The sequence below is a fragment of the Panthera onca genome, chromosome C1 (genome assembly GCF_046562875.1).
Source record: "Panthera onca isolate mPanOnc1 chromosome C1, mPanOnc1 haplotype 2, whole genome shotgun sequence".
NCBI classification, from domain to species: Eukaryota; Metazoa; Chordata; class Mammalia; order Carnivora; family Felidae; genus Panthera; species Panthera onca.
The window spans coordinates 11,995,699-12,021,764 of record NC_138346.1 but is presented as its reverse complement, the minus strand read 5'-3'; the positions used below and the strand labels follow the sequence as shown (position 1 = coordinate 12,021,764).

Here is a 26,066-nt window from a genome sequence, read left to right as displayed (position 1 = left end):
ATCACCAGATGCAGGCAGCGCTTCCCCGAGCCTCAGAATCCCACCCTTTGCCTCAAAGGGGCACCTTCCACACTCTGCCCATGTTCTTCCCACCTACAGTCCGCACCTCGACCGTGCAACCCGTTCTCCCCACTGAGCTAGCTCCAAAGCGGGTCACAGTAGCAGCGAGGTGCATCAAAAAACAAAACAAAACAAAACAAAAAAAACCAACTTACTTTGACTTGAAAGAGAATAAATTCACCCGGATAAGACACAGCTGTGTTTGGAGGTCATCACAGAATTTTATATATAATGCACAATATTATGACTGGTAATACAACAAAGGTTCAGGAGTCAGTAGCAGACCAGGAACCTTGCAAATGTTCCGTGTTGCAAGTCTTTAACTTTACAACCGTAGGTTAGAGAAAGGGATGCAATTTATTGGACACATCTCACATTTTGTCCTATGAATCATTAAATATTTAAGCACCATAAAATTCAAGCATTTCACGTGGATGTGGCAGCCAGCCTTCGTGGTTTAAAACGCATTATGCAGAGTCTTTGGCAGATAATAACAGTGACAATTGCAGAGTACTGATTTTTAATGTCAATTGTTTTGTTCCCTGCAGAACTTCCTGATAATGTCCCTGTAGGAAATTGTGGTTTTGAGTGTGTCTGTGTGGGGTGGGGGTGGGGGGACAGTAACTTTGAGAACTGAAATAAAATAACATTCCCAAAGACACAAAGAATTGGTCAGATACAAATAATCTAATCAGTAATTAATGTACCCTGTAAAATCATAATATAATTCTATGGAAAAAAACCCAAGAAATGTTGTGGGGTTTTTTGTATTAAATTGTGTTAAGTGGATGTGACCAGAATAAATGCACAATGATTGCTATGCACTAGACATATACTCGAACTTCATTTCCAATGCAGGAATAGGTGTTATGTCCCATTTTATAAATGAGGAAAATGGGGCACAGAGAGTAGGTGTAACTCGCCCAGGGTGACACAGTGGGAAAGTGACAGAGTCAGATTCAAACCAACTCCCAAGTCCACATTTTCCCTCTATTCTTGCAGCCAGCCCAAATAAAAGTAAAAATTATCAGAGTCATTCGGTGAGCTGACAGAAACACAAATCTAATGTAATTTCCTGGAACACACGGAATGGTTTGCTCTATTACAATCCATAAGAGGCTCAAAATAAAATCTGATAAAATCCAGTTTTAGTGGACCACTCCATTGACTATTTTCCTAAGCACCAAAAACATGTACCCAAACTTCACAGATGTGATCTTGTACTAGGAAGGTCTTGTATGATGAGGGAATACAGTTTACAGCACGAGTTAAGTCTTGTCACATTTCAATGAAGAGCCTTCTCTCGGCCAAATCCCACGAATCTTGCCATTTCTGCCATTTCGGTTTGGAAACGTGAGCTGTATTTCAGGAGGGGATAGTGGTCAAAGGTTATCGGTTGGCTTTTCTGTCACTAACTGTGAAGAGGAGATGGTGGGTGTGCACATATGCTGCCAAATTCAAATTTTCTGAAATAAGACATGGCTTATGCTTGTCACCGTTTTGTCCAGGAGAAGTCTACGCGCGTGGATCTAACACCAAATGATACTGAACTGTCGTTGAAAACAGAATGATCAGTAGCGTACCCTGCTGTGTATAGGCACTGGGCAAAGTTGAGGAAAGCATGGTCCTGCCCTCGAGGGCCTTGCACTTTAGCAAGAGCATGGAGGAAGAGTGAGGAGACCTTACGGGAGCGAGGAGGGAACATGAGAGTGGCCAGGCCCATTTGTTGTACCGGGAGCAGCAGAAGGGAGCCCAAATCTCCCTGGGGAAATGCACACACGCGCCTCCCCTCCAGCTAATTCAGTCTTTAAGGAAGCAGTTGTGTGCCAGGTAAACTCACCTGCATGGGGATGCCACTGGGAGAAAGAGCAGGAGCAAGGTTACAGAGCTAGGCACACGGCTCTGTGATTGGGGTCCAGGTGAGCCGCGGGCAGCTCCTGAGGCCTTTCACCCCATCGGAAGGCATTTGAATTTCAGAGTCACGGGAGTCATTGAATGAGTTTTGAGCCAAAGAGCAACAAAATCAAGTCTGCATCTCGAGAAAGGACTGGAATTTGACAGCAGTGGCATCAGTTGCGACCCGTTTACCGTCAAAAGCAGGGGTGGAGGACAATGGCTGTGTTAAGGCGCCCTGAGGCTGGAGGGGAAGGTAGCCACCCACACAGGAAGTAGTGACCGAGTTTAGGTCTGGGAAATACGGGTGGAGAAGGGATGAGCCACCGCTCAATGGCATGGAGGCCTGGGTCCCCGGACACCCGCGTGGATGGGGCTCCATTCGCTGAGAATAAGAACCCAGAAGGAAACATCCCGTCCTCCTCTGCGTGACCCAGAGCCGTTCCCATTGGACCATCTAGATGCATTCCAACCCAGGTGGGGGACGGAGGCTCCTGGGAAGGAAATGTTGATAAGGATAATCACCAGTCATGGATTAGGACCACCATAAAGCTTTGTTCATCCTTCACAGAGAAAGGATATTTCAAAGTACACTGATATATAACCAGGTGAAAAAAGCACAGTCTTCTAATCCAAGGAGTTATTTTTTCCATCGTTTTTCCCTTTAGACCGGTTAAAATAACTTTTCAAAATTGGAAGGCAGAAATGGGATGCATTTAGAAAGGGGCCCTTGCAATATCGGTATTGTGAATAATCAGTCTCAAACACAATCCCAGGCTCACCGTGCAAGTAAATTGCCCACTGAATTCAGCCTGTTTTTTAAAGATTTACTTGGCAAGCTTATTAAGATAATATCCTAACATGTTTAAAATACTTCAGCAAGCAAGGTACGTTTCTTACATTCTTACACCCTTATCTGTTCCCAGAAAATGTTTTCAGACCAAATGCATGAAGTAGAAGATGAAATTTTAGAAGCCCTGATGTTTGGGGACATATAATAAAACTTTGGAAACGGGAAAGGGTAATTATCAATGAGGTTGAAAAGGTTGAAATTGCCTTAAATTTCAGATGCTCAAAAAATATTGAACACGCCGTAGCATGATTAAAAACAATCAATAAATGGGACAAAACTTTTTTTTTTCCTTTCTACCGGAAACTATTAAAATAAATCGCCATCCTGGGAGTAGCCCGTGGCAAGACTCATTTGAAATATGTTCTACATATACGAGCTCATTGCTAATCAATGTTTGGCAAGGAAAACATCTCTTCTAAACAAAATCTTAATTGAGTTTTTCTTCTCTCAATTATTTTAAGTGCGTTGAAACTAAGCACGAAAATGAGCATCCCTTTCTCATGAGAAATTTCTTCAGTTTCTTTTCTCACATGACATGTTTTTAAATGAGGAAGGCAGATTTCCTATCATTTATTTCCCACAAGCTTTTTGATTTTTCGGATTGGACCACTGAATCCCTACAGAATAGGAAATGTATCCCTTGCTATTCAGAAAACTACTCGTTAAAAACGGACATATCTGCTAAACTTTTACAGAAAGCATTAATGTCAAATGTCAAACTGCTGCGTTGGTATATAATACTGACATAAGATAGAAGAATGTTTTCAAAACTGGAAAAACAGGGTGCTTCTGCAAACACCAACAACAGGAACGTGAAACGCCGATTGCAGGTTGCTTTTCGTTTCTTTCCATGTCTTCCTGGTGGGGCGACCCGTGACTTCAATGAATCTTCTCACCTAAGTTTAATTAACCCGGCCCTTCATTTTCTCCCAAGTGCATAATGAGGGCTCTGTCACTTCCCCGTGTGAAATGCCATTATGTTTGGGAGGAAAAGCGCCCATCGCGGTCTCCGCAGGTGCTCCTGGGGAGAGAGCAGGATGCTTTGTGTGAGCTGCGTGTGCCTGAGTGAGCCCCATGTGGCTTCGGTCCCATTAGCGCGCACACGCCAAAGACAAGCCGGACCCCGACTGGGGAAAATGCCCTCTGTTGGAAGTTCACGGCAATGGGGAGTCCATTTTTGTGAATCACCACCTTAATATTCATTAATAGCTTTTAGGCTCCTCGTCCCTTATTGAATATATTTTTTTCCCATAAATGCTACTTTTCAAAAGGGCTGCCGAAGTAGGCATTTCCATTCTCTGAAAAATGCAGAGGAGAACATGTTTTATGTTCCTCTGTGATGTGTTTATGCTAATGTAGCATCTCCGGAATACAGCAACTGTGGTCCTTCCTGGCGTAATGATTCATTCTGCTTTGAAACGAACTGTTAACGCTGGCTGTGTGGATTTTTTTTTTTTTTTAAAACATCTCCTTGGGTCACGGTTTTACAATTATTTAAAGCACATGGGAAAACAGATTACAGAGGAAATCATTTTGAAATGTTGGAAATCTCTGCTTTCTAGTCTCATTTGTTGGCCTATTTATTTTTTTCCTACAAAATCCATCCCGAAGCCCACTGTATTATAGAGTAATTGACTTCAATTGTTGGAGGTGCTATTAACCAGTGAATGAAGTTTTCAGTAATGTCATTTGTAATCTGGTTTTTATCATCTCTTTGCCTTCCTGTGAATTAGCATAATTTTAAACAAAGCCAGCTCTTCTGTCATCCGCAAACACACAAGAATGTCCGGGTTTCATCTAGATTGGTAGGTCCGAACAAGTCCGTAGGGGTAGCGTTTGCTTAATCTGTCCAAACAGAGGAGAGAATGACAGGACGGTGGGAATGACCACATCGAAACAGAAGAAACAGCTGAAGCTGGAGTGTGAAATGAGCACCATTCATCTCTTAGCACAGCCTGGGCCCCCGGGCCCCCGAGGAAGTTTCTCTTGGCGACACGGTGGCGAGTTACGGGTTGTCTAGCTGTATTTCATGCAGACCTGGCATCTGCTGATTCTCTGCCGCTGGGCCTGGCTTTCTTTGAAGGTGTCTGGTGATGGCACCGAGGAAAACTGCAAGTCAGGCCTCACTGTTGTCAGCCAGAAGCTATACTCGTTTGCAAAAAAGTGGCAAGTTCCCTGGCGGCCTTGGCACTCGAGGAACGGCGCTGCTCGAAAATCTTCCAGGCAGCTGCCCGGGGACATGAGGGCCTGCCCTCCTCCTTGGTCCCCAGCCCCTGTGTGCTACCAGGACAACAAAGACAGAGTTAGAGCTCGGACGCGTGCAGACCACCCCAGACCCGGCCGGCCACACACGGAGGCCTGGACCTAACTTTACATTCTTCCCGAAATTGTCCCAAGAAGAGCACACTAAGATCTACTGGGGAAAGGAGAAGTAGAGGACGTGTTGATGTGCACACAAAATTAAACCACCCTCCTCGGAGGGCTGAAGCCAATCCAACTACCGAACCCTAGCAAAATCATAAGACACTCGGCGATAAGAAATGAAGAATGACCTTGCATCTCCACCGGCCGTGGTTTGCGGCGGGCGTCGTGACCACAAGTGCTGTTGCTGTCCGTCTGCCCGACAGAGTCCAGGGAACCACTGCCCGGTCCAGATGGAAGGGGCCGGCAAGGGGTGCCGCAAGGCGGCGGGCGTGCGAGAGACTCACCATCAGGAACGAGTACCCGATCCAGAGGCTCCTCCAGGTCCGTGGACACGGGGGGATGGACTGGTCCTGGCTGTGCAGAGCCACCACCTGAGCCGGGGCCTCGCACACAGCACAGCGGCTGATGTACGGGCGGATCTCTTCTTCCGAGAGCGGCATCACGGGCAGGGGCGCGGCGCTGGCCAGCCAGTACGATCGGTCGTTTCTCCGGGCGTAGTGGCAGACTTGGTGGATGTTACAGTAGGCAAAGGGCAGTGTGCTAAACATGGGAAGGCAAGACCCCGGCAGACCTTGGGAAAGAAGACAAGGCAATGTGGTGTGTGAGCAGCCGGGCCCGGTGTGCCCGTGACCTCTCCCGCGTGTGCCATTTGCTGACGCGTGTTCTGTTGCACGGATGTGGCGGGTTTCTGGCCCCTCCCTGGTCCTGGGGCCAGCCCTCACTCCCTCATTCACTCCTCAGTCACTCACGAGCCAAGCAATGGGCCAGCTGCCGGAGGGGTGCGGTCCCCACATCTCTGTCCCCACAAAGAAGCCCCGGCTGGGCTGATGGCTGAGCAACTGGGCAAGGAAGATACAGCACGGCCAGCCCTACGAGTGAGAAGCACAGAGTGCAGGGACTTGCGGCGAGGAAAACTGCAAGAATGCCTTTCTGCTAGGACCTGAAGTATGAAAAGGACTTTGCCAGGTCTGAAGATGGTGAGTATTCAAAGGAGAAGATACAGCAGTGGACAGGGCCGGGGGTGAGGAAGCGTGGAGCCCAAAGAACTGAAAGGAATTCCGTTGGTGAGGGGGGAAGAGGACGTCTGGGTGTCTGTCTGTCTCCGGGTGTCCAGAGATAAGTCAGACCAGAGGCTGTGGGCTTTGTCTATCTTGTAGGGAGCTTAGATTTTATCCCAGGGCTTTGAAGAGCTTTGTGAGTAGACTCTGGCTAGACCAGGGTCGGGGGGGAAGCTGGTGGAACAGAAAACAGGCAGGAAGAAGGCTGACGGCCGAAGGGCAAGCGGGAGAGAAGTAAACAGGCCGAGATATTACCCATTACTTCTTCCTCCCCCTCCCCCACCAGGCCCTCTAATGGGAATGGCCATGGCTAAGCCCAATGGAGAATGATCTGGAAGTAGCTGCCATTGCTAAGCCTGCTCTCCTTCCCTGCCCTTGCTGACAGCAGGGGTCATAGCCCAGGGGGGGCAGTGACAGGGCTCCCCTCTCCAGCAGCTGTCCCTGTTGTTATATCGCTCCTGCACCCATCACTCAACCAGCATGATCTGGGAAGGTACTTAAACTCCTGGCTTGAAAGCAGTTTCTGTAGCTTACAGATCTACTATTGGAAATGGACAGGGGCACCCGGGTAAGCGTCCGACTTCTCAGGTCATGATCTCATGGTTTGTGGGTTCGAGCCCCGCGTCAGGCTCTGTGCTGACAGCTCAGCGCCTGGAGCCTGCTTCGGATTCCGTGTCTCCCTCGCTCTCTGCCCCTCCCCCACTCGCACTCTGTGTCTCTCTCTCAAAAATACATAAACATTTTAAAAAGAAAATAAAAAAAGAAAAGAAAATGGACAAGTAGCACCAAGCAATGACTCCCCAAATAAAGTTCTATCACTTAAAAATCAACTTGAGGCGGGTGGGGGACTGGTACCGGCTGATGCCACATCATATAAGCACCCAGCTGCTGTCAATGCATCATCTCACAGGTAAACACAGCAACTGACCGTGTCCTGATTAAATAACTTACCTTTGGAAATAAAAACCACATTTTACATATGAGTCAAGTTGAACTTACTCTTACACTAAAATATTCTTAGGAAGAATTATTTTTATAAAAATGAGTTAAGTAGCCAGATGATAAGCACTGTAGCCAGAGAGAGCTTCTTTGCCCCCCCCCCCCCAAAGGACTCACACATGTTTAATAAAATTCGCTGAGAATTAGCATGGTAGTTTAAAAAGAAAAAAAATCCCACGGGAGATGAGCCATCACTTAGGATGTTGATGAATCTGTAAAGTTTCCCCAAAAGTTGTCCCCCTAAGCGATGGACGTGGGTGACCATGTGCTACACACATACCCAGGTCTTGGTTGTGAGCCTTCTCCTGTCCTTCCAGGTACAACAGACTGTAGCCCGTCCACAGCCTGGGCATGCCCGCTGGGCAGGTGGGTTCTCCATCTGTCTGACTGTGGAGAACCAGGAGGAAGCCACTGAGGTATCCAGGCCCAAACCCTTTGGGCCCGGGATCCCCAATGGGCCCAGGAGGGCCTGGAGGAATAAAGAAAAAATGAAGGCAGTTTAGGGGAGAAGCCCGCCGTGGCCCATGCCCAGGAAGGTGCCCGACACAACCCCAATATATACAAAACGACCCAGTCAGCAAGTATTTATCCCAAGCATCTTCCAGGTGGTTGGACCAAGTTAGCAGAAAAACAGCAAGCAGACAAAAATCCCTGCCCTCCCAGAGCTTACGTTCTACTTGAACAAGAGAAATGACAAACAGTGAAAGGTGAAACGCTGAGAAGACAAAGATGGGGTGGCGTCTCCCCCCGTGTGACCTCCCAGACTGAACTAGGAGCCTAGAACTAGATATGTGTGACCTTCTCAGACTGAACTAGGAGCCTGCTCATCGGCAAAGGCAATTCTCAAAGCTGGCCTTCCTTACACCTCCCGGACCCTCTCATGGCTCTTGCATATGGAGGAAAGGCAAGGGGTTGGAACCCACATGCACAACCTGGACCTTCTTTTATGAGGGAGGGAGGAGGAAGGCAGGCCTGGTGGTGGCATTCTTGCTGGCAGACGGGAAGCAGGGTCTGTCTGCTTTGGCATCTCTAAGGGGCCAACCCACTGAAGGAGGCCAATGGCTACTTCTAACTGCCAAGAGCAAAGGTGAAATTAAACGTTGTTTACTTTTTTAAAAAACTCTTTCTGGAAGACTGGCGGGCTCTCCTCATTCATCCTGGAAACCAGAGGACTTGTGGACCGAATTAGGCCTGCCCACGTGTTGCGTTTGACCTGTCAAGACTGTCCGGATGGGGACCTTGGACTTGGAGAGCACAGCGTGGGCACCGCTGAGCCCTCTCCCCCACCTGCAGCAATTGGCTGAAGCTGATTGCAGGCTCCATTTCGTTACAGACTTCACCCGCCCCCTTCACCCCTTCTCATTACCGACCTGGTAGATCCTCCCCGAGGATGAGACTTACCTTGGAGTCTTTGGGTCCCCAGTGCCCAACCTATCGCCTGGCACATTATATTTCAAATGGCTATTCTGTAATGTCTTCTCTCTCCCTTCACTCAATGCCTACTCCCCATTTTTTTGTCTTAAGAGCCTCATAGTTTATATAAACATTTCGACACTTGTACAGTAAGAGGAAGTGAACTCAGAAAACAGAGGCCAAGTGATCCAGCCAGTCGTGGAGGATGAGAACCCCCCATCTGCAGCACGGCCTCTCCGTGGTGTTGACATGCAATGCCAGGCTTGCCTTGGCAAAGCAACCAGCTAGAAGAGCTGAGTATTATTTTATGATCATGTACAGCGGTTCGGGAAGATGCCAAACGGGGGACAGCGCCTTGCCTCATCTTTACGATGGCTGAGGATCAGTGAGACCCTCAGTGGGGGATACATCCTTGTTCTGCTCTTGCTGCTTCTGCCTTGCCCAATACCTGGTGAGTCCACATCTAAGGCAAATGCTTTTAATAAGAGCAGTTTGGAAAGCCGCGTGAGAAGCCACGGATCTTGTGCCAAGAGTCCTCAGGTCTACGGGGTCAAAGGAAAGAAGAGAAGCTGAAAATGTTTACCTGGTGCTCCGGGACAGCCCGCTTCTCCCGTGTCCCCTTTGCTTCCAGGAGGCCCAGGAGACCCTGGGAGGCCATCCTTGCCCCTCCTGCCATCCGGCCCCGACTCTCCTTTGCACCCTGCGCAAGAGTTGACAATGGCCGTGGTGAAAACAGTGTGACGCCTGGTAGCCAGGTGCTGGCCCCGGGCTCCCCATTTGGACGGTTCTGCATTAACTCATTCTGTCTTCTCAGATACATGAAGGTGGGAAGTGTTACCTCCACTTGGCAGCGGGGCAATTGAGGCTCTCAGAAGTCAAGCAACTTACATAATAAGCCAGTAGAGCTGGGATTGGAAGCCAGACCAGGGAGATGTTGAGAGAGAGGTCTTCATATTCTTGTATATTTTTTTGTATTTTTGTATTTTTTTTTTACACTGAACATATGTGACTTTCATAATTAAATATCATCCTTAATAACGATTTTTTTTAAGAAAGCTGAGAGGAAATACTGAGAACTGAGGGTTGATGGGAGGGTGGGGGGGAGGGGAAAGTGGGTGAAGGGCACTGAGGAGGGCACCTGTTGGGATGAGCACTGGGTATGGTATGGAAACCAATTAGACAATAAATTATATTTAATATAAAAAAGGAATAAATAAAATTTAATAGGATTCAACTGAGAGCCAAGTTAAATTTGGAGCAAGATAAAAGCAGCAGTTATTTAAAATAATAATTGAGGGTTTACAAGGTGCAAGATACCACCCTTGACGTGGGTTAACCAATTCGCTCTTCTCACCAGCCATAGGACCAGGTGAGATCTCATATGCCAGCCTCCCAGTGGGGAGGCTGAGGCTCAGGAAGGTGACACAGCTGATCATATGGGGTGGGGAACCTCACTCAGACAGGCAGGCTGAGGGCCAAGGCACAGCCGTCAGCGCCCCCCGCCCCCCCACCCATGACCAGCTGTGGGGCTCAGCTGCGCCCCCTGGAGGACGTGGCTGCATCTACACTGATACTTGAGGGGTTCTTTTAAGCCGTTACTTTTGGCCAAGGCATCAATTCATGAGCCACAATCTCCTTTCGTGGGTAGCAAATATGGTCCTTGCCTGTGGAGGAGTTTATTGCCATTATCCTGAATTCCCTGATTCACCAGCCCTCCCAAGGGTTCTGGTCTCTACCTATGCTTTTCTCTCCCTCTCTCCCTTTCTCACTCTCTCTGCCACACATTAGCCTAAAACCAACCATTAAGTCAGAGAGGGCTCACTTAAGCAGCTTTCGCTCTTTTTTCATTCTAGGACTTGTTCTTCAAGGGAGTGGGGAAGCCACCTGAGGGTTGAGAGCAGGGGACGGCCGTACTGAGGTGAACAGGGGGATGTCCCACTCAATTTCCTGTCTCACACAGGCCCCCCTCTTAGCACCGAGACGCATACCCTTCCAGACCTCACTGCCTTTGAAATTCTGTTCTGACCTTGCCTGCCTCAGAGTGTCCCGTACAAACGTCCTCCTTCTGTCCCTGCAGCCAGCCAGCCCCTCCCCCCACACTCCATGCTGGCAGAGCTCCTGTGGGTAGCCCCCCCCCCCCCGGCATTCCTGGCCTCCAGGGTGCTAGCATTTCACTTTCTGCTTCCTCGGGTATTAAACAAATTCTCCTGGCTGGTCACACGGTTCCTGGACTGCGTGCGATACGTGGTCGTCATTCCATAAGCGAGAAAGGAAGCCCCTCCCTCTCCCTCTCGCCATCTGGGTGAGAGATGCCCTCTCCTTTCCAGTAATGGGACAGAAACCTCTCTATGCCTGGGGCTGCTGCATGCTGGCTGGCACATCCCTTTCCACCCGCTTCAAAGAGAACATCAGCTACTTTGGAAGGAACACAGGGCCCTGATGGTGAGCTCAGAGCTTTCCTTCATCTTTCCCACCCGAGGAGAGGATCGCAACGTGTGGCCACTGCGCTGTATGCTGGAAAGGGCTGCCCAGGTGCTGACAAGCCAGCAAACGGGCTGATCACTGAAAAGGCAGCAGGTGTCTTCCCGAAATAGGGACATGCGGCGAGATCACTGTCGATTTGGGAACAGGAGTCCCCCCCCACCAGATGTTATGATATAGGGTCTTTGCTCCCTTCGGAGAAATCATCAGGCAATTTTCCAGAGACGGGGAGGAAAGCTTGTGTTAACCCGAGCTGAGTGCCCAGAGCTTTCACCGTGTGGACTTGTTCTCTACTTGGAACTTGTTTTAAGAACTAGAGGTACATCTAAAAGCTCTCCAGTATTTGATGGATTACCTCCTCTGAGCACATCACATGTTGACTTGAAGATTAAACACACTCTAACAGGATGTGGGGATGTGTCCATTAGGCGGTAAGAGTTCAAACCGATATGGAAACCACCTCTGTGTTCATCCCAGGAAGCTCCAGCCTTTGAGCCTCTCCCCATCCCCCCTCCACCGGGAAGGAAAAGTTGTAGATCAAAGAGACATGTGAGCAGAAAAACATTAGGCCTTCCATGGTGGAGGACTCTTAGCAGACATTATTTATATTTAGTGTGGCTGTTACCTACTCATACTGGGCAGGAAAGAGCCAGAACGTTGTTTGCTTCTGTATAGATCTCGGCTGTGGCACCTGGTTACAGAACCAGCTCGGCAGTGGAAGAGGTTTGGAAGGAAAAACAAGAAGAAACCAACGATGCCATTTTAAGTGGACATGGTGCTTCCTGGTCTCAGCTGAGCCTTCACAACCAACCCTGGGGGTGGCGTAGACAGCCCTCAACACTGTGCTAAAAGAAATGCCTTCAGAAAGTAGAGAGGTGGCGGTGTAGACAGCCCCCAACACCGTGCTAAGAGAAATGCCTTCAGAAAATAGACAGGTGGTGGTGTAGACAGCCCCCAACACTGCGCTGAAAGAAATGCCTTCAGAAAATAGACAGGCGATGAGCAACATGTCCTGCACATGACCCAAGTCAGACAGGGTTAGGGTGCTTTAGACCCTCAGAAGAGACTTGTCACGTTTTAGTAACAGGACAGTGTAGCCGATGTATCCAGGTAGCCAGCAGGGAGAGCTAGGGGGCAAAGACTATAGTGCAGGCAAAGAGGGGTCCTTTATAACAGGATCTGGAGGCCCATGTCAGAGAAGAGGGACCCAGAAGGGGACACTGGCTTGAGAGTGGGGACACAGGAGGGTAGAAAGGAGCTCCAGGGAAGCTGAGCCATGGAGCAGCACAGCCCCGCTCTGAAACCATGGAGAACAGGAAGTGCTTTGCGGGAAGGGCTGGGCACTTTTTTTTTTTTTAACATAACAGTCACATTTTGTGATACAACGGTGGCCTCAGGTGTCCCCACTGCCAGCTAGCAGGGTCAGTGACATCAATAAGGAGAGGGCACAGAAAGCCAGAGTAGACCCTTCTGAGGCCACCTGCAACCCGATGAGCCCATCTGACCCCAAGTCAGCCAGAACGAGAGATGACAGGTGATCACACCTGGGCCCATGTAGACTGTCGGCCTTCTTTCAGAAGCTCACAGTCTATGGAGACAGAATCCTGTATGTGCCCAAGATTACTATTTGCCCATTTGATTTTTTCTTCTCAGTAACTTTCTTCGGTTCTTTGCCCAAGCTACCACAATGGGTGAACCCAGCCACCTGTCCTGTCTCCACTGGTGTTGGGGTTCGGTGCTGGGTCTCAACCCTGGCTGTCCGCTAGAGTCATCGTGGGAGCTTTTTCCAAACACTGGTACTTGGGCCCTGCCTCCCTCTGCATTCCTTTGGTCTTGGGAGGGGGCCCAGGCCTCATGGTTGTTTCCTGTCCCTCCAGATGACTTTGATCTACAGCTAGATTGAGTCACTAGGGACTGTGTCACTCTTAGCTGACTCTTTTAAGGACAGCACTCATCTAACATGGTTAGGGTTGCTCAAACTTGAAGGGATCCACAGATATTCTGGGGATCTTGTTAACATGCAGATTCTAACTTGGTAGGTCTATGGCCTGAGTGGCTACTGGTCCTCGGACCACACTTAGAGCAGCAAGGATGTGGCTGACTTAGTCACCAGGCTCTCAAGGTAAACCAACCCCCGCTGTGCCCCTGTCATCTCCCTGCTGGACAATTCTGGTTCCTCAAAGCCCAATCTTTCCGTAAAGGCTCTGCTCACAGGCCAGCCCTTGCCTGAGTCTCAGCAGTCCTGCGGCCTCCACGATAAAGTTCACCTCTCCCTGTCCCATTGTCTTCAATTGTCTTCACCCTTTGCCAGAATCTCCTTCAAAGCACAAATGATCATCTCCCGTTATTTTAGAGTTACTCCTGTTCTGCCAACTATTCCTGCCTTGAGATTGTGAGGCACTGGTGGGAGAAAAACGCATCATACCTACATCCGTACCTCCCACGATACCCAGGACCATACTTTCTAAACAGTGTGGGGGATCTGGAAGTGTTTCCTGAAATATATTTGCAGAACTCCATTACCGGCCATATCTTCTACTTGAGAGTTGATTTTTTTAAAGGGGTGTGTGTGTGGTGGGCGGGGGGAGAAGTATCCCAGCCATCAATATTGCACAACAACATATACAACAAGGCGGTTGGTTTTAAAAGTAGGTTGAGTGATGAGTTGTTCTGACTGACTGCAAGCTCTACCCATGTAGTGAGTGCCTAAGGACTACGCTCACTTCCTAGTGCTCGTGCGCTATTAACGGAAGTTGCTCCAATGGACACGCAATTAACACGCAATTGCACAGATGCAATGCAGCAAATACAAACATGAAAAACCCCATACTAACATGAGGGAGGCTCCAGGGCTGTTCCGGACACTACCCAAGAACTATTCAGACTCCAGCCCTTAGCTGTTTGGCTTTGGGGACACACACACACACACATACACACACACACACACACACACACACACACACACCAGGTGGTGCAAAATTCAAGTTCTACTTCCAATTCCTTTGGACCTGAACCCAAGAGAGCCAAAGCCACACCTGGGAGAACAGGTGGGAAAACAGAAAAGAAAATGGCCTCATGTCTCCTAGGGTAATTTGCACATGGGCGGTCTAGAATCATGGGCACTGCCGATTGGTCTGAAGAGACCACTAGAGTACCATCCCGGACTCCCTAATCTCTTTATAAATTACCAGTGTGGTAGGGATCTGGGAAGAGAAAGTAACGCATTTGGAGGATACTTTTTAAAGGGATGGTTTGGTTTAAGTACTTACATAAGGATCCTACTACCCTGAGAATGACTGAGCGATGGTCACATTAATTAAATGAACACTCCAGTCATGGCCATAATTTAGAGCGACCCTTTCCCTTTCCCCTCTCCCTCCTCCAAGCGATACCTTTCCTTCCCTCCTTTCCACTGAGCCCCAGTTCAAGTGTTTGTAATGCAAAATCAACTCAATAGCTAGTAATGACGATTAATAGAGCATCTACTCAGTTGTGTAAGAAGCTTCAAAACCTTGTGCCCCAAAGCTGCCTAAGTATGCAACATGAAAGATTCAAGTAGGAGTTCAGCAGAAAAATAGGAGGCTTGTGTCACTCCAGTTAGGACACGATCAAAGCTTCGGATAAATGTAGAGAAATGCATAAGAGGAAGGGGACTGCCTTGCTACCTCCTCACAAATTGTTCAGGCTGCATGCTAAAAACGACACAGCAAGACACTTAGATTCTCATTCCAGCAGCAGAGGACGCAGATAATGAGCAGTCAGCGTGAGGCTCGTACCTGCTCCTGGGGGGCCTCTCATTCCGGGGGGCCCCATGCCTCCTTCTGGTCCTCTTGGGCCTGGCACCCCAGGAAGCCCGGGGATTCGGGGGCAGGAATCCACGTCTGCAGGTGGCCCCGGTTCACCTGAAATGGGAATCACCACTTGTGTGACGGACTCAAATCTTTCAAACAAGCTCCTTCCGCGTTCTCAAGTTAGTCAGGCTTCAGTCTCTACACTGAAGAACCGAAGAATGTTCAACCACCCAATATAGGCTCCGTGAAGGCGGGACTGCTGTTCACTGTGGGCTGCGTGAAGAATTTCCAGAGCATTTTGTTAAATAAACTAATGACTGGCTGACTGAATGAATGGCATCTCAGAGGAACCAAAAAAAGTATGGAATGGAGAAAGTTGATTGGGGCAGCAACAGTTTGGGAAATCCCCTGGATTTCTAATCTTTGGGCAACTTTTTACAAAATGGCATCCACACTTAGCAGTGGGAGAGCTACCGTGGGTTCCTGTGCTCAACTGAACGCGTCTCTAATCCGTTCGTTGTACGTTTCGGCCACGGGGGCTTCCGTATAGCCCATGACTCAGATAGAATTTCAAGGTCGCCAGGGGCACCACAGCAGCAACTTTCAACCTCGAGTGCGTGTTGGTTGCAATTTTCCAGGGAACTATACACAAATCTGCTGATGCTGGGGTCCCACTCCAGAAACACTGATTTAACTGTAGAACACGTGGCCTGGGCAGTGCCCTCAAGCTTGATCGTGTAACAAACCCAGCCTGGGAGCTTTTCAAAAGTACCAGTGCTGGGACCCCACCTGGACTTATCAAGTAGGAATTTCCGGGGGTGGGAGCTAGGCATCAGCAGTTTTTTAAACTCCCCAGATGACTCCGATGCCGGCCGAGGCTTCAGCACCGTTTAGCGCTAAGGAGCTGCAGTGCTGATGTTTGCACATCAGAATCATCTGGCCACTTTGCCAGAGCCCAGAGTTTCTGAGCACGTAGGTCTGGAACAGACCCCAACGTCTGCACATCTAACATGTTCCCAGGTGAGGCTAATGGGGCTGATCTGGGGATCTCACTTGGAGAACCACTGCTCTGAAGGCGTGAATGTTTTTCCTCCTTGGTGATGTTCACATCTTTAAGATATTTTTTCTTTTTTCCCTTTTCTTTTCTTTTTTCTTAAGTTTATTTTTGAGGGGCACTTGGGTGGCTCAGTGGGTTAAGCAACCGACCTCAGCTAAGGTCATGATCTCATGGGTTTTGAGCCGCGTAGGGCTCTGTGCTGATGGCTCAGAGCCTTGAGTCTGCTTTGGATTCTGTGTCTCCCTGTCTGTCTCTGTCCTACTCCCCTACTCGCTTTCTGTCCCTCTCTGTTGAAAACAAATAACATTAAAAAAAAATAAAGTTTATTTTTGAGAGGGAGAGAGCGAACAGGAGAGGGGCAGAGAGAGGTTGGGGGGGGACAGAGGATCCGAAGCGGTGCTCGAACTTACGAACTAGGAGATCATGACTTGAGCCAAAGTCAGCCACTTAACCCACTGAGCCACCCGGGTGTCCCAAGATATTTTTTTCTAAAGTTTCATTCAGTCACCCTACAAATAATCCACAGGGGGAGAGAAATAATCATAACACTAACCAATAATAATAACAGCTAATATGAACTGCTTGTCATGCACTGGGCTCTGTGCTAATTGCTTTGTGATTAAAGCCTCCAAACAAGCCTGTGTGTGTGTGTGTGTGTGCTGCTATTACTAGAACATTACAGGTGAGAAAACCCAGGTTCAGGTATGTAAGTGACATATCTAAGGTCACACAACTGACACATGGTAGAGTTTAGATCAAAATCCAAGATGGCCTGGCTCCAAACCTGTGCTCTTAACCACAACACCATACTGCCTACAGAGCTCTTCACATTAGCGTGATAAATTCCAAGAAATACAACATATTTAATTTTTAACTTTTTTTTATTTTGTCAATGTTTATTTATTTTTGAGAGACAGAGAGACAGAGTGTGAGTGGGGAGGGGCAGAGAGAGAGAGGGAGACACAGAATCCGAAGCAGGCTCCCGACGCAGGGCTTGAACTCACAAACCATGAGATCATGACCTGAGCCGAAGCTGGACGCTTAACTGACTGAGCCATTCAGGCACCCCGAAATACACCGTATTTGAAAACACACTGCTCACCAGTTATGGGTTTCTTAAAATTCATACAAATGTGCAAAAAAAATGAAAGAATATCAGTGACTAGGGGCGCCAGGGTGGCTCAGTCGGTTAAGCATTTGACGTTGGCTTAGGCCAATTCATAGGTTTGAGCCCCACGTCGGGCTCTGTGCTCACAGCTCAGAGCCTGGAGCCTGCTTCAGATTCTGTGTCTCCCTCTCTCTCTGCCCCTCCCCCGCTCATGCTCTGTCTCTCAAATATAAATAAACATTTTTAAAAAATAGCAGTAATTAGGCAGCAAGAAAATTGTAGAAAATGTGGCCATAGTGACATCATAGGCTGCATTTTAGTTATGTCTGTGCAAAATGTACTTGAACCCTGTAAGCTGTTTGGAATTTAATCTCTCCTAAAATATCGTATGAAACCACAACCAACACTGAGTTGCATGTATATTTACAGTACGTATAGTTTAATGTAAAACATAGCTTTTCCATTCTGGGTGACTTGAGAGAGATGTATATGAATAATTTCTATTTTCCCTGGATAACCTTGTGAATTCTGACGGAGTGAAGGAAGCAAGTAAGGGAACAGGGGGTACGTATTTGGCTCGTGCTTCATATTTAGGATTCTGATGTTATCTTCAAATGAGTTTATACATACAGACCCAGAGAGACACTAAAAGGATGGAGGTGGAAACATTAAATATGAAATTACAAATTTTATTTTTTTTTAAGTTTACTTATTTTGAGAGAGAGAGAGCACACAAGCGGGGGGAGGGGCAGAGGGGGTGGGTAGAGAATCCCAAGCAGGCTCCACACTGTCAGCGCAGAGCCTGACGTGGGGCTCAAACCCACGGACAGGGAGATCATGACCTGAGTGGAAATCAAGACTCAGATGCTTAACCGACTGAACGACCCTGATACCCCAAAACTGAAACTTTGAAATATAAACATTTAAAATAGCAGTCTTTTTAAAAAAAAATCTGATTTTGCTTTTCTTTACTTTTTAATAAACCAGAAGCTGAGTGGGAGGGGCCGGAGCGTCTCTTGTGTAGGGACCCCGCATTCCGGACCAATTTTCATTGGGGTTAATAACAAAGGCCTGGAAAAGAGCAAATGCATGCACTCACTGTGTTTCTTTGCTTTTTTTGAGAAACTCTTTTTAGTCTGTTTGAAAACCCCAGACACGAAATAATATGTTGCTTCTGCCTCTGGAGGGGTAAGTGAACATTTAGTTGAAAAGAATCGTGGCATTTTTATTGTAACGCACAAAGAAACTTGCTCCTTGAAAATGGACCTCGATGTTGTGGGAAAACCTTGCCACAGCCCCTTACTGGGTATGAAGGATCCGTCTTTTCATATTGTTGTTGCTACTTATTTTAGGGATGTTCTATGTGTTTATATGGTAGAATTCATAAAGAAACTTGCATTGGTATGTACTAGCCCTTGACAGAGAAAGCACTCACACTCTGGGCCTGAGTTGAAATTCTGTAAGCTGAGCGTCTTCCCTGCTTTGACAACCTTATAATGAGGCTCGGCTTTAGGACGCTCTCATATGGGGTTACTGTATCCGTAATGAGGAAGCGAACACACTGAAACCTCATATAATTACAGCACCCCATCTACAAAAATGTAACAAAGTTTAACTCACAAATAGAGTAGAAAAGGCAAGTACAGAAATAAACAGAAGCCAGATTTAGAGGAAATGACTACATTTATAGTAATGCTTACATTTATAGCAATGCTTACCTCTGGCACCTGGAGAGATCCAAAGCCAAAAATCCAAGCGCCACATAGTGATTTTCATGTGGGGGAAAGAGATTTTAAACGTGTGAATTAGGACAAAAGTGAAATAGGTTATTCGAGGATACACATAATAATTTGAGGATGGCATCGGTAATGAGCAGAATGACAGCATCTTATTTACATGACAAGCCTACATCAATGTTACTGACAAGAACGGCTATGATTTCATAATGGGATGTTCGTGTCTAGAAAAAACTGAAATAGAGCTCTCTTGCACAATATAAAATTCCAGCTGATTTCATATGGCGAATAGGCTCCAATCTAACATATACAGAATTCCGTTCACGGGCAGGCTTCTGAAAATTTCATATTATTTATGTGCTTTAGCTCAGTGTTACAGGTTATGCACAGAAAGGGAACATGAGAGGAATCCAAGTATAAGCTCTAGTCGTGTTGCTCTATGATCCATCAGAAAGCAGTGCGGTTTATATTTATTCTTTGGACTGCAGTGCTAATTGAGGACACTGGAAAATATTCTGAACTGACACCACATTATCGTCATATTGATTAAGGATCTCCAAAGATATTACTTCTGCCAATCTCAAGTATGCATGTCTGTTTGCCCTTCCAACTCTTCCTTGGCTGGTTTTGACCCGAGGTTGGAAACGTGTGGGCTACTGAGCTTAAACTGAGTAGCCTTTTCACCTTCACAGACACTAGTATACTTTACAGAAAAAGTTAAATAAAGCATCTAAGAAAATCAGTGGGAATTCGGGGACAGAAATGAATAGACAGTCCTCACATACAATAATCAAATCAGTCTTTGCCTCTTGTGTGAGGGAACACAGATTGAGCTACCTTAGAAATGCTGCACATAAAATCAACTCCTAATTTGCAAACTTACTCATTCTAATGATAAACATTAGTTTACCAAGCATAAGACTCTGTAGTGAGGCCTGAAATAAACATAATCTTTATATCGGAAACAGAATAACTCAGAAGAAACTGTAGGCAATTTCAGAATAATTACTTTCTGAAAGTGGACCATCACAGCTAATACTTTTAAAAAGGCTGCATGGGGGCGCCTGGGTGGCGCAGTCGGTTAAGCCTCCGACTTCAGCCAGGTCACGATCTCGCGGTCCGTGAGTTCGAGCCCCGCGTCAGGCTCTGGGCTGATGGCTCAGAACCTGGAGCCTGTTTCCGATTCTGTGTCTCCCTCTCTCTCTGCCCCTCCCCCTTTCATGCTCTGTCTCTCTCTGTCCCAAAAAAAATAAATAAAAAACATTGAAAAAAAAATTTAAAAAAAAAAAAAAAAAAGGCTGCATGTAGCCTTGGTGGGTGAGATAATTAGGCACTAGGAGCTTACCTGGAGGCCCAGGGGGCCCTTGCCTGCCTGGAAAGCCAGGTAAACCCTTCTCCCCAGGAGATCCCGGAAGTCCAGGTGGCCCCTGTAGTCCCGGGAATCCAATTGGTCCTACAAAGAACATAAAAATAGGGGCCTGGAACAGAGCAATATCAAGACAATGCAGGTCTGATGGGCCGAACTCAGAGATTCACTTCAGCAAAATTCAGGGCCAATTCGGTCTTAGAATCCAGGCGAGTTTCTCACTTTTTTCTGTAAAGCTGAGAAGAGCTGCCTCCGTCTGAAGGAAACACAACAGTCTATCAAAAGGACTAAGGAAAATGGTTTCACGATCAAGACCAAACTAAAGGAGAAGGAAAAAGCCTGTAATCCTGAACTTTCTCGGCAGACAGTGGACGGGAAGCGCAAACAAGGAAGGGCGCTTGGCCATCTGGGAAAACGTGTCCCCTGGCCTGAGCTCCCACCTCTCTTCCTCACAATCTCCCTTTCAGCCCCACCGGCCATCCAGTGCCTCGCATATGCGGTTCCTTCCCTTCCGTGCCCACCGAGGCCTCATTCTGTACAGTGCTCAGCAAGTCTCACTTCCTCGGGAAAGCCATCTCCAGAGCCCCAGCCCAAGTCCCTAGAATTGTGTTTCCTTTACTCAGAGCGCCTGCCTCCATCTATATGGATGACCCTTTAGTGTGAATGTTTATCTTCCCCCATGAAATTCTATGCTGAATAAGAATGGGGACTCTGTTTAAACTTGTTCACTGTTACGTTCCTGTAGGTACCTAATAAATGTTTGTGGGATAGATCAAATACAATAAAACCTTGGATTGCGAATAACTTGTTCTGCGACTGTTCCACAGGATGAGCAAACATCTCGAATAAATTTTAACTTGATAAACGAGCGATGTCTTGTAATACCAGTGGTAAGTGACGCCGAGCGTCACATGATCCCAGCTGAGCCAATGGTTCTTCTCTCTCTTGCTCACTGCGGGATTGTGGGTGATAGTCTCCCATGCTCAGATGCTCGATCTCGGGCCACAGCGTTCAGCAGAAATCAGTGATTTTTCAGAACTCTGGAAGGTGCCCACAATTGGCAATAGTGTATTTTTTGTCACTTCAAAGCACCTCTGGACAGTCCTTTGCTTTTCCATACAAGAGTGAGCTTAGGGATGTTTTGCTTCATTCTAGGTCAGGCTGCCTGCAGAGAGAGACCCTTTCCTCTGCCGCCGTATTGCCAGTTACATTAAATACAGTATAGGATGAGTTTATTAATACTGTACTGTAGTCAATATCTGTGTGAGTGTATACAGTGGACCCCACGCAGAAAAAGGTTCCGTTGAGCCAAAAGCAGCGATTCTGTTGGTGATAGTGAAAGTCATCCTGCACAATAACCCTCCTGTCTCCTGTACCCCTCACACCAGCCACAAAGGTTTTCAAAAGTAAGTGCAGGTTAATTTGTTTACTTTTCTTTTCACTCTGTATTTTCTTTATTATTTTTTGTTATATTACAGTATTGTGATCCCTTTTATATGAATATTTTGGGTTATGGAACGAATCATCTGAGTTTCCATTATTTCTTATGGGGAAATTCACTTTGATATACAAGTGCTTTGGATGACAAGCATGTTTCCAGAATGAATTATGCTCACAAACCAAGGTTTCACTGTATTTCCCAATAAGTCTGAACACATAAACTGAAGAAACTCCCTCCTCTCTTCCACAGTTAAACACTCTTTGGGCCATGTGCCTGCTGGGATGGGAGTTAAGAAGCATGCTTGGGGGGGTGGGGGTGCCTGGGTGGCTCAGTCAATTGGGCGTCCGGCTTCGGCCCAGGTCATGATCTCGTGATTTGTGAGTTCAAGCCCCACATATCGGGCTCTGTGCTGACAGCTCGGAGCCTGGAGCCTGCTTTGGATTCTGTGTCTCCCCCTCTCTCTGTAACCTCCCCTGCTCATGCTCTGTCTCTCTCTGTCTCTCAGTAATAAATAAACGTTAAAAAAATTTTTTAAGAAGCACACTTAGGGGTCTCATCAATATTTCTAACTCTGTGTATGTCCTTTGGTTACCTATACTGCATGCTATTTCCCCAATCCTGAAGAATATTTCCAGGTGGAGGTTCATTCTCCAGAGCAGCAAATGGGAAGGAGGAGGGTCTTATTTGGGAAAGGGACAAGGTTGTATAGCTAACCTTCTCCTCCCTTTTGGTGACTTGGCTTGTAGCATGTTTGTCCAATTCTGGGGTTCGATAACTGGAAGCCCACATACCTGCAGATATAAGCCACATTCTCCAAAATTGATTTTACTGCCAGTAAAGTTGAAGATGCTTGTTGTGTATTGTTGTGCAGGTTGTGCACTGCACCATTACACGGATGCTATTTGCACTGTAGTCATGTCATTTTGATCCCCTTTTTTCCCTAACCTTTGGCTTTATTTTGCGCTTGGCTCAGACGTTAGGCAGGGTGCCAATTATTGGGAAGACTTTGACAGTTACTTACCTACGACATTAGGGGAGCTCAAATGAGTAACCATTATTGGTCCCTTTCAACAAAAAAGTGCTATGAACTGAATAATTCTCTGAAATCCTGGTGACCAAAAACTAATATCCTCAAATACTAGCAGTTAGGTAAAAATGAATTAAAACAAATATTTTAGCTTTAAATGGCGGGGGAATTCAGTAATGGAGACTCTTTCAGGACCATAAAAAAGCCAGGTCAGCAGTCTCAAACCAAACTGTCCAGTACAGAAGCCACTAACCACATGTAGCTACTGAGCCCTTGAAATGGACACATCCAAACTGGGCTGTGCTGTAAGTTTAAAACACACACCAGACTTCAAAGGTCAGGGGGAGTGTCTCATCTGGAGAGGAACTAGGTTCGTACGCATGGCCCTGGTGGCCGCATGGATAATTGATACCAATGATGATATGCTAAGGTAACATTTGAATATATTAGGTTAAAGAAAATAAGAAAGTTCATTTCACGTGTTTCTTTTTACTTCTTAAAATGTGGCTACTACATCTTTTAATTACATGTGTAACTTGCATTATGTTTCTTTAAAAAAAAAAATATATATATATACACATAAAAGTTTATTTACTTATTTTGAGAGAGTGAGAGAAAGAGAGGCAGAGAATTCCAAGAAGGTTCTACACTGTCAGTGCAGAGCCCAACGTGGGGCTTCACCTCACAAACGGTGAGCTCATGACCTGAGCCGAAATCCAGAGGTGGACACTTAACTGACTGAGCCACCCAGGCGCCTGTCCCGTGTTTTATTTCTATGGCTCAGTTCTGGTCTAGGAGATTATCAAGTACGTTATTAGGGGCTGAAGGTGACCTTGTGTTTCTTCTTCTTACTTACCCAAATGTCACCCAAACGTTAAGACTCTTTGGGAAAGTCAGGGCATTTTGGAAATGCAGTCACTATTTCCATAGGAAATGAGAATTACCGCACCGTGGTGCAGAACCCCAGACCCTGAAGGGCAAGATCACAAAAGTCTTCACGCACTACTTCAGAAATAACTTGCATTCCTACCTTTCTGGCCATCTTGTCCATCACATCCCGGGAAGCCTTTGCGTCCTGGAGGGCCTGGGGGGCCCGGGGGGCCCGGGGGACCCGGCAGACCCCGGTCTCCCGGTTCCCCTTTCAGAAGGTCAACACTCCCAGGGGGGCCCGGGGGCCCGGGTGCTCCTGACCACAAGGAAGAAACAAAAAGCGTCCTTCAGTCAAAGACAAATATGAGTGCTGGCTGCCTGAGAGCTTCTTAAGGAAAGTAACTGAATGCAAGCAAAAGATGGGGGTGGGGGGGACCAGAAGAAGAAAAAAAAAAATGAACAGTATCAGAAGTGAAACAGCAAGTGTCCCCTGGAGGTGAAGCTGGGAGATGGTGTAAGTGGCCCGTCAGCAGCCATTAGACAAATGAACCTACGGAAAGCCTCCCTTCCCTTCCAAGCCATTCCTTCTGGAAGCATGGTTTTACGGCTTTTCTTTGCATGCCATCCCACCGCTTTGATATGACAGGTAGAAGGACAGATGGACGGACAGAAGGACAGATGGGCGAACAGAGAGATGGATGACAGGCTTTTGAGAAAACCTGGCTCATGGAAAAGGAATATTCACTCAACTACATGTACGATTCTATCTGAAAACAGGTGTCTACGCACAGGAAGTGAGCCCAAATCCTATTCTCCTTAGCTACCTAGAATATTTTGGAGCATTTTCATTTTTCTCAGGGTAAAATAGAATCACATAATATTTTATCCTGCCCCGACTAAAATCCCAAAGATTTAAAGGCAGTGGGTTGGGTCTCTCTGAAAGAGCTCCGTGAGCTATTAGGAACATGACTGTGTGCACTTTGCAAAACCCCACGGCACCACGCTGTCTCCCCCACGCCCCAGCCGGCTCCGGTCAGCCCCTACTCTGTGAAATACTGCCTTGCTGGGCTTTGTCCCCGCCAAGGGCTGAGAGGAACAATGTGTTCTGTTAGCAGCACTTGAACAGACTGCTTCTGTGTGTTCCAGGCCTGGGCGTGGTCGTGCTGGCCCATGGCGGTGCACGTGGCAGGTGCTAGAAACCAGCAGGCAGAGTGAGATCCCCCCCCCACACCCCCGCCAGCCACTTCTGACCCCTTGTGCTCAGCATCCCCCTGGCGCTGGTGATGAGAAGGGTCTGCTGGGAGTCAGTGTCCCCAGACGGAGATGCTTGGTAGAGCTGGACAGAAGACTGAGCTCTGAGCTCTGGCTCTGGGGGTGGTCCTGGCAGCCGGGCACTGCCCACACTCCACCTCTCCCCTCCGCCAGACTGTCGGGGCTGCTGAGGGCCTGCGACTCCGCCATTCTCTGGTTCTATAATCCTCCGGAGCTGGCAGCATCTAAGGAAAGGAGTGCCAACATCCTCTGCCAGGATTTTATCATACCTCTTGGGCCATCGGGGCCGGGAGGTCCCTGATCGCCGGGGGGACCTGGGTCAGGAATGTCACCTTCAGGAGCTCTTCCTGTGGCACCTGCGGGACCAGGTGATCCAGGTCTCCCTGAGGAGGGACGTGTTCGGAGATCAGCCTTATCACATTTGGAGGGTTTTGACTGAGTTATTGACAGAGGAAAAAGCATGCTGCTTCTTACCTGGGGGGCCGGGGGGACCTTTTTCTCCAGGAAGGCCTGGGGGAGAAATTCCTGGGCTCCCGGGGTCTCCTGTCTCCCCTTTCGGCCCAGGTATGCCCATTGGGCCAGGTGGGCCCACTTCATGCGAACCTTAACGAGGGAAACAGCATTAGTTCTCCCTGTTTGATCCTCTTGTGGCTCCTGGAAAAGAACTGCTTCCAAAGGGGGTGACAGGGACACAGCGGGTTGTGCTGAGAACAACCGCCTGCCCAGTGGTGACCCGAAAGGCTGCGGACTCCCCCTGGGTCACCATGTACCCTCTCGCGCCCTATCACACGGTCAGGCACAGGTTGGGTTTATTTTATGGTTATTTCCCAGACTAAAAACAACAACAACAATACAACAGCTTATCAACGCTCCAATGAGATCCAGCAATAAGTCACTATGAACAAACTGGTTTGAAATTTAAGGTGGAAATTCACATATAAATGGAAGCATCATGGAACTTCCCACGGAAAAGGGGGAAGGAACATCACTGGTTTCTTGGGGGAGGCACACATATAATCAGACTATTTGGAAGAGCCCCTAAAATGAATCCTATGTGACCTGCATTAATTCTTGACCTTCTGAACTGTACAAAGATTCTGTCTCTCTTCAGCAATGGGGCCCGACCTAGGAGCACAACAACCCAACTCTCCATCGCAGACCCTCAGAACTCCGTGTCTGATTCCAGCTGCCTTGTCTGATTAAGAGCTTAGTTTCCT

At 47.5% G+C, this 26,066-nt stretch overlaps 2 protein-coding genes across 2 annotated transcripts in view; one reads left to right on the top strand and one right to left on the bottom strand.

The window, feature by feature from the left end:
* RHBDD1 (rhomboid domain containing 1) overlaps positions 1-26,066 on the top strand; it is a 173,878-nt gene that overhangs the window by 140,455 nt on the left and 7,357 nt on the right. The window lies entirely within an intron of this gene.
* The window catches only part of COL4A4 (collagen type IV alpha 4 chain), a 130,766-nt gene continuing 104,961 nt past the window's right edge, over positions 262-26,066 (bottom strand). Inside the window, exons 40-49 of the mRNA XM_060623942.3 lie at positions 25,324-25,452; positions 25,119-25,232; positions 23,738-23,893; positions 20,219-20,326; positions 18,856-18,864; positions 14,958-15,083; positions 9,284-9,400; positions 7,568-7,756; positions 5,515-5,801; positions 262-5,086 (exon numbers count right to left, since the gene is read on the bottom strand). Coding sequence (XP_060479925.2) covers positions 4,823-5,086; positions 5,515-5,801; positions 7,568-7,756; positions 9,284-9,400; positions 14,958-15,083; positions 18,856-18,864; positions 20,219-20,326; positions 23,738-23,893; positions 25,119-25,232; positions 25,324-25,452 — 1,499 coding nt within the window. The 3' untranslated portion in view covers positions 262-4,822. The remainder of the gene's footprint in view (positions 5,087-5,514; positions 5,802-7,567; positions 7,757-9,283; positions 9,401-14,957; positions 15,084-18,855; positions 18,865-20,218; positions 20,327-23,737; positions 23,894-25,118; positions 25,233-25,323; positions 25,453-26,066) is intronic.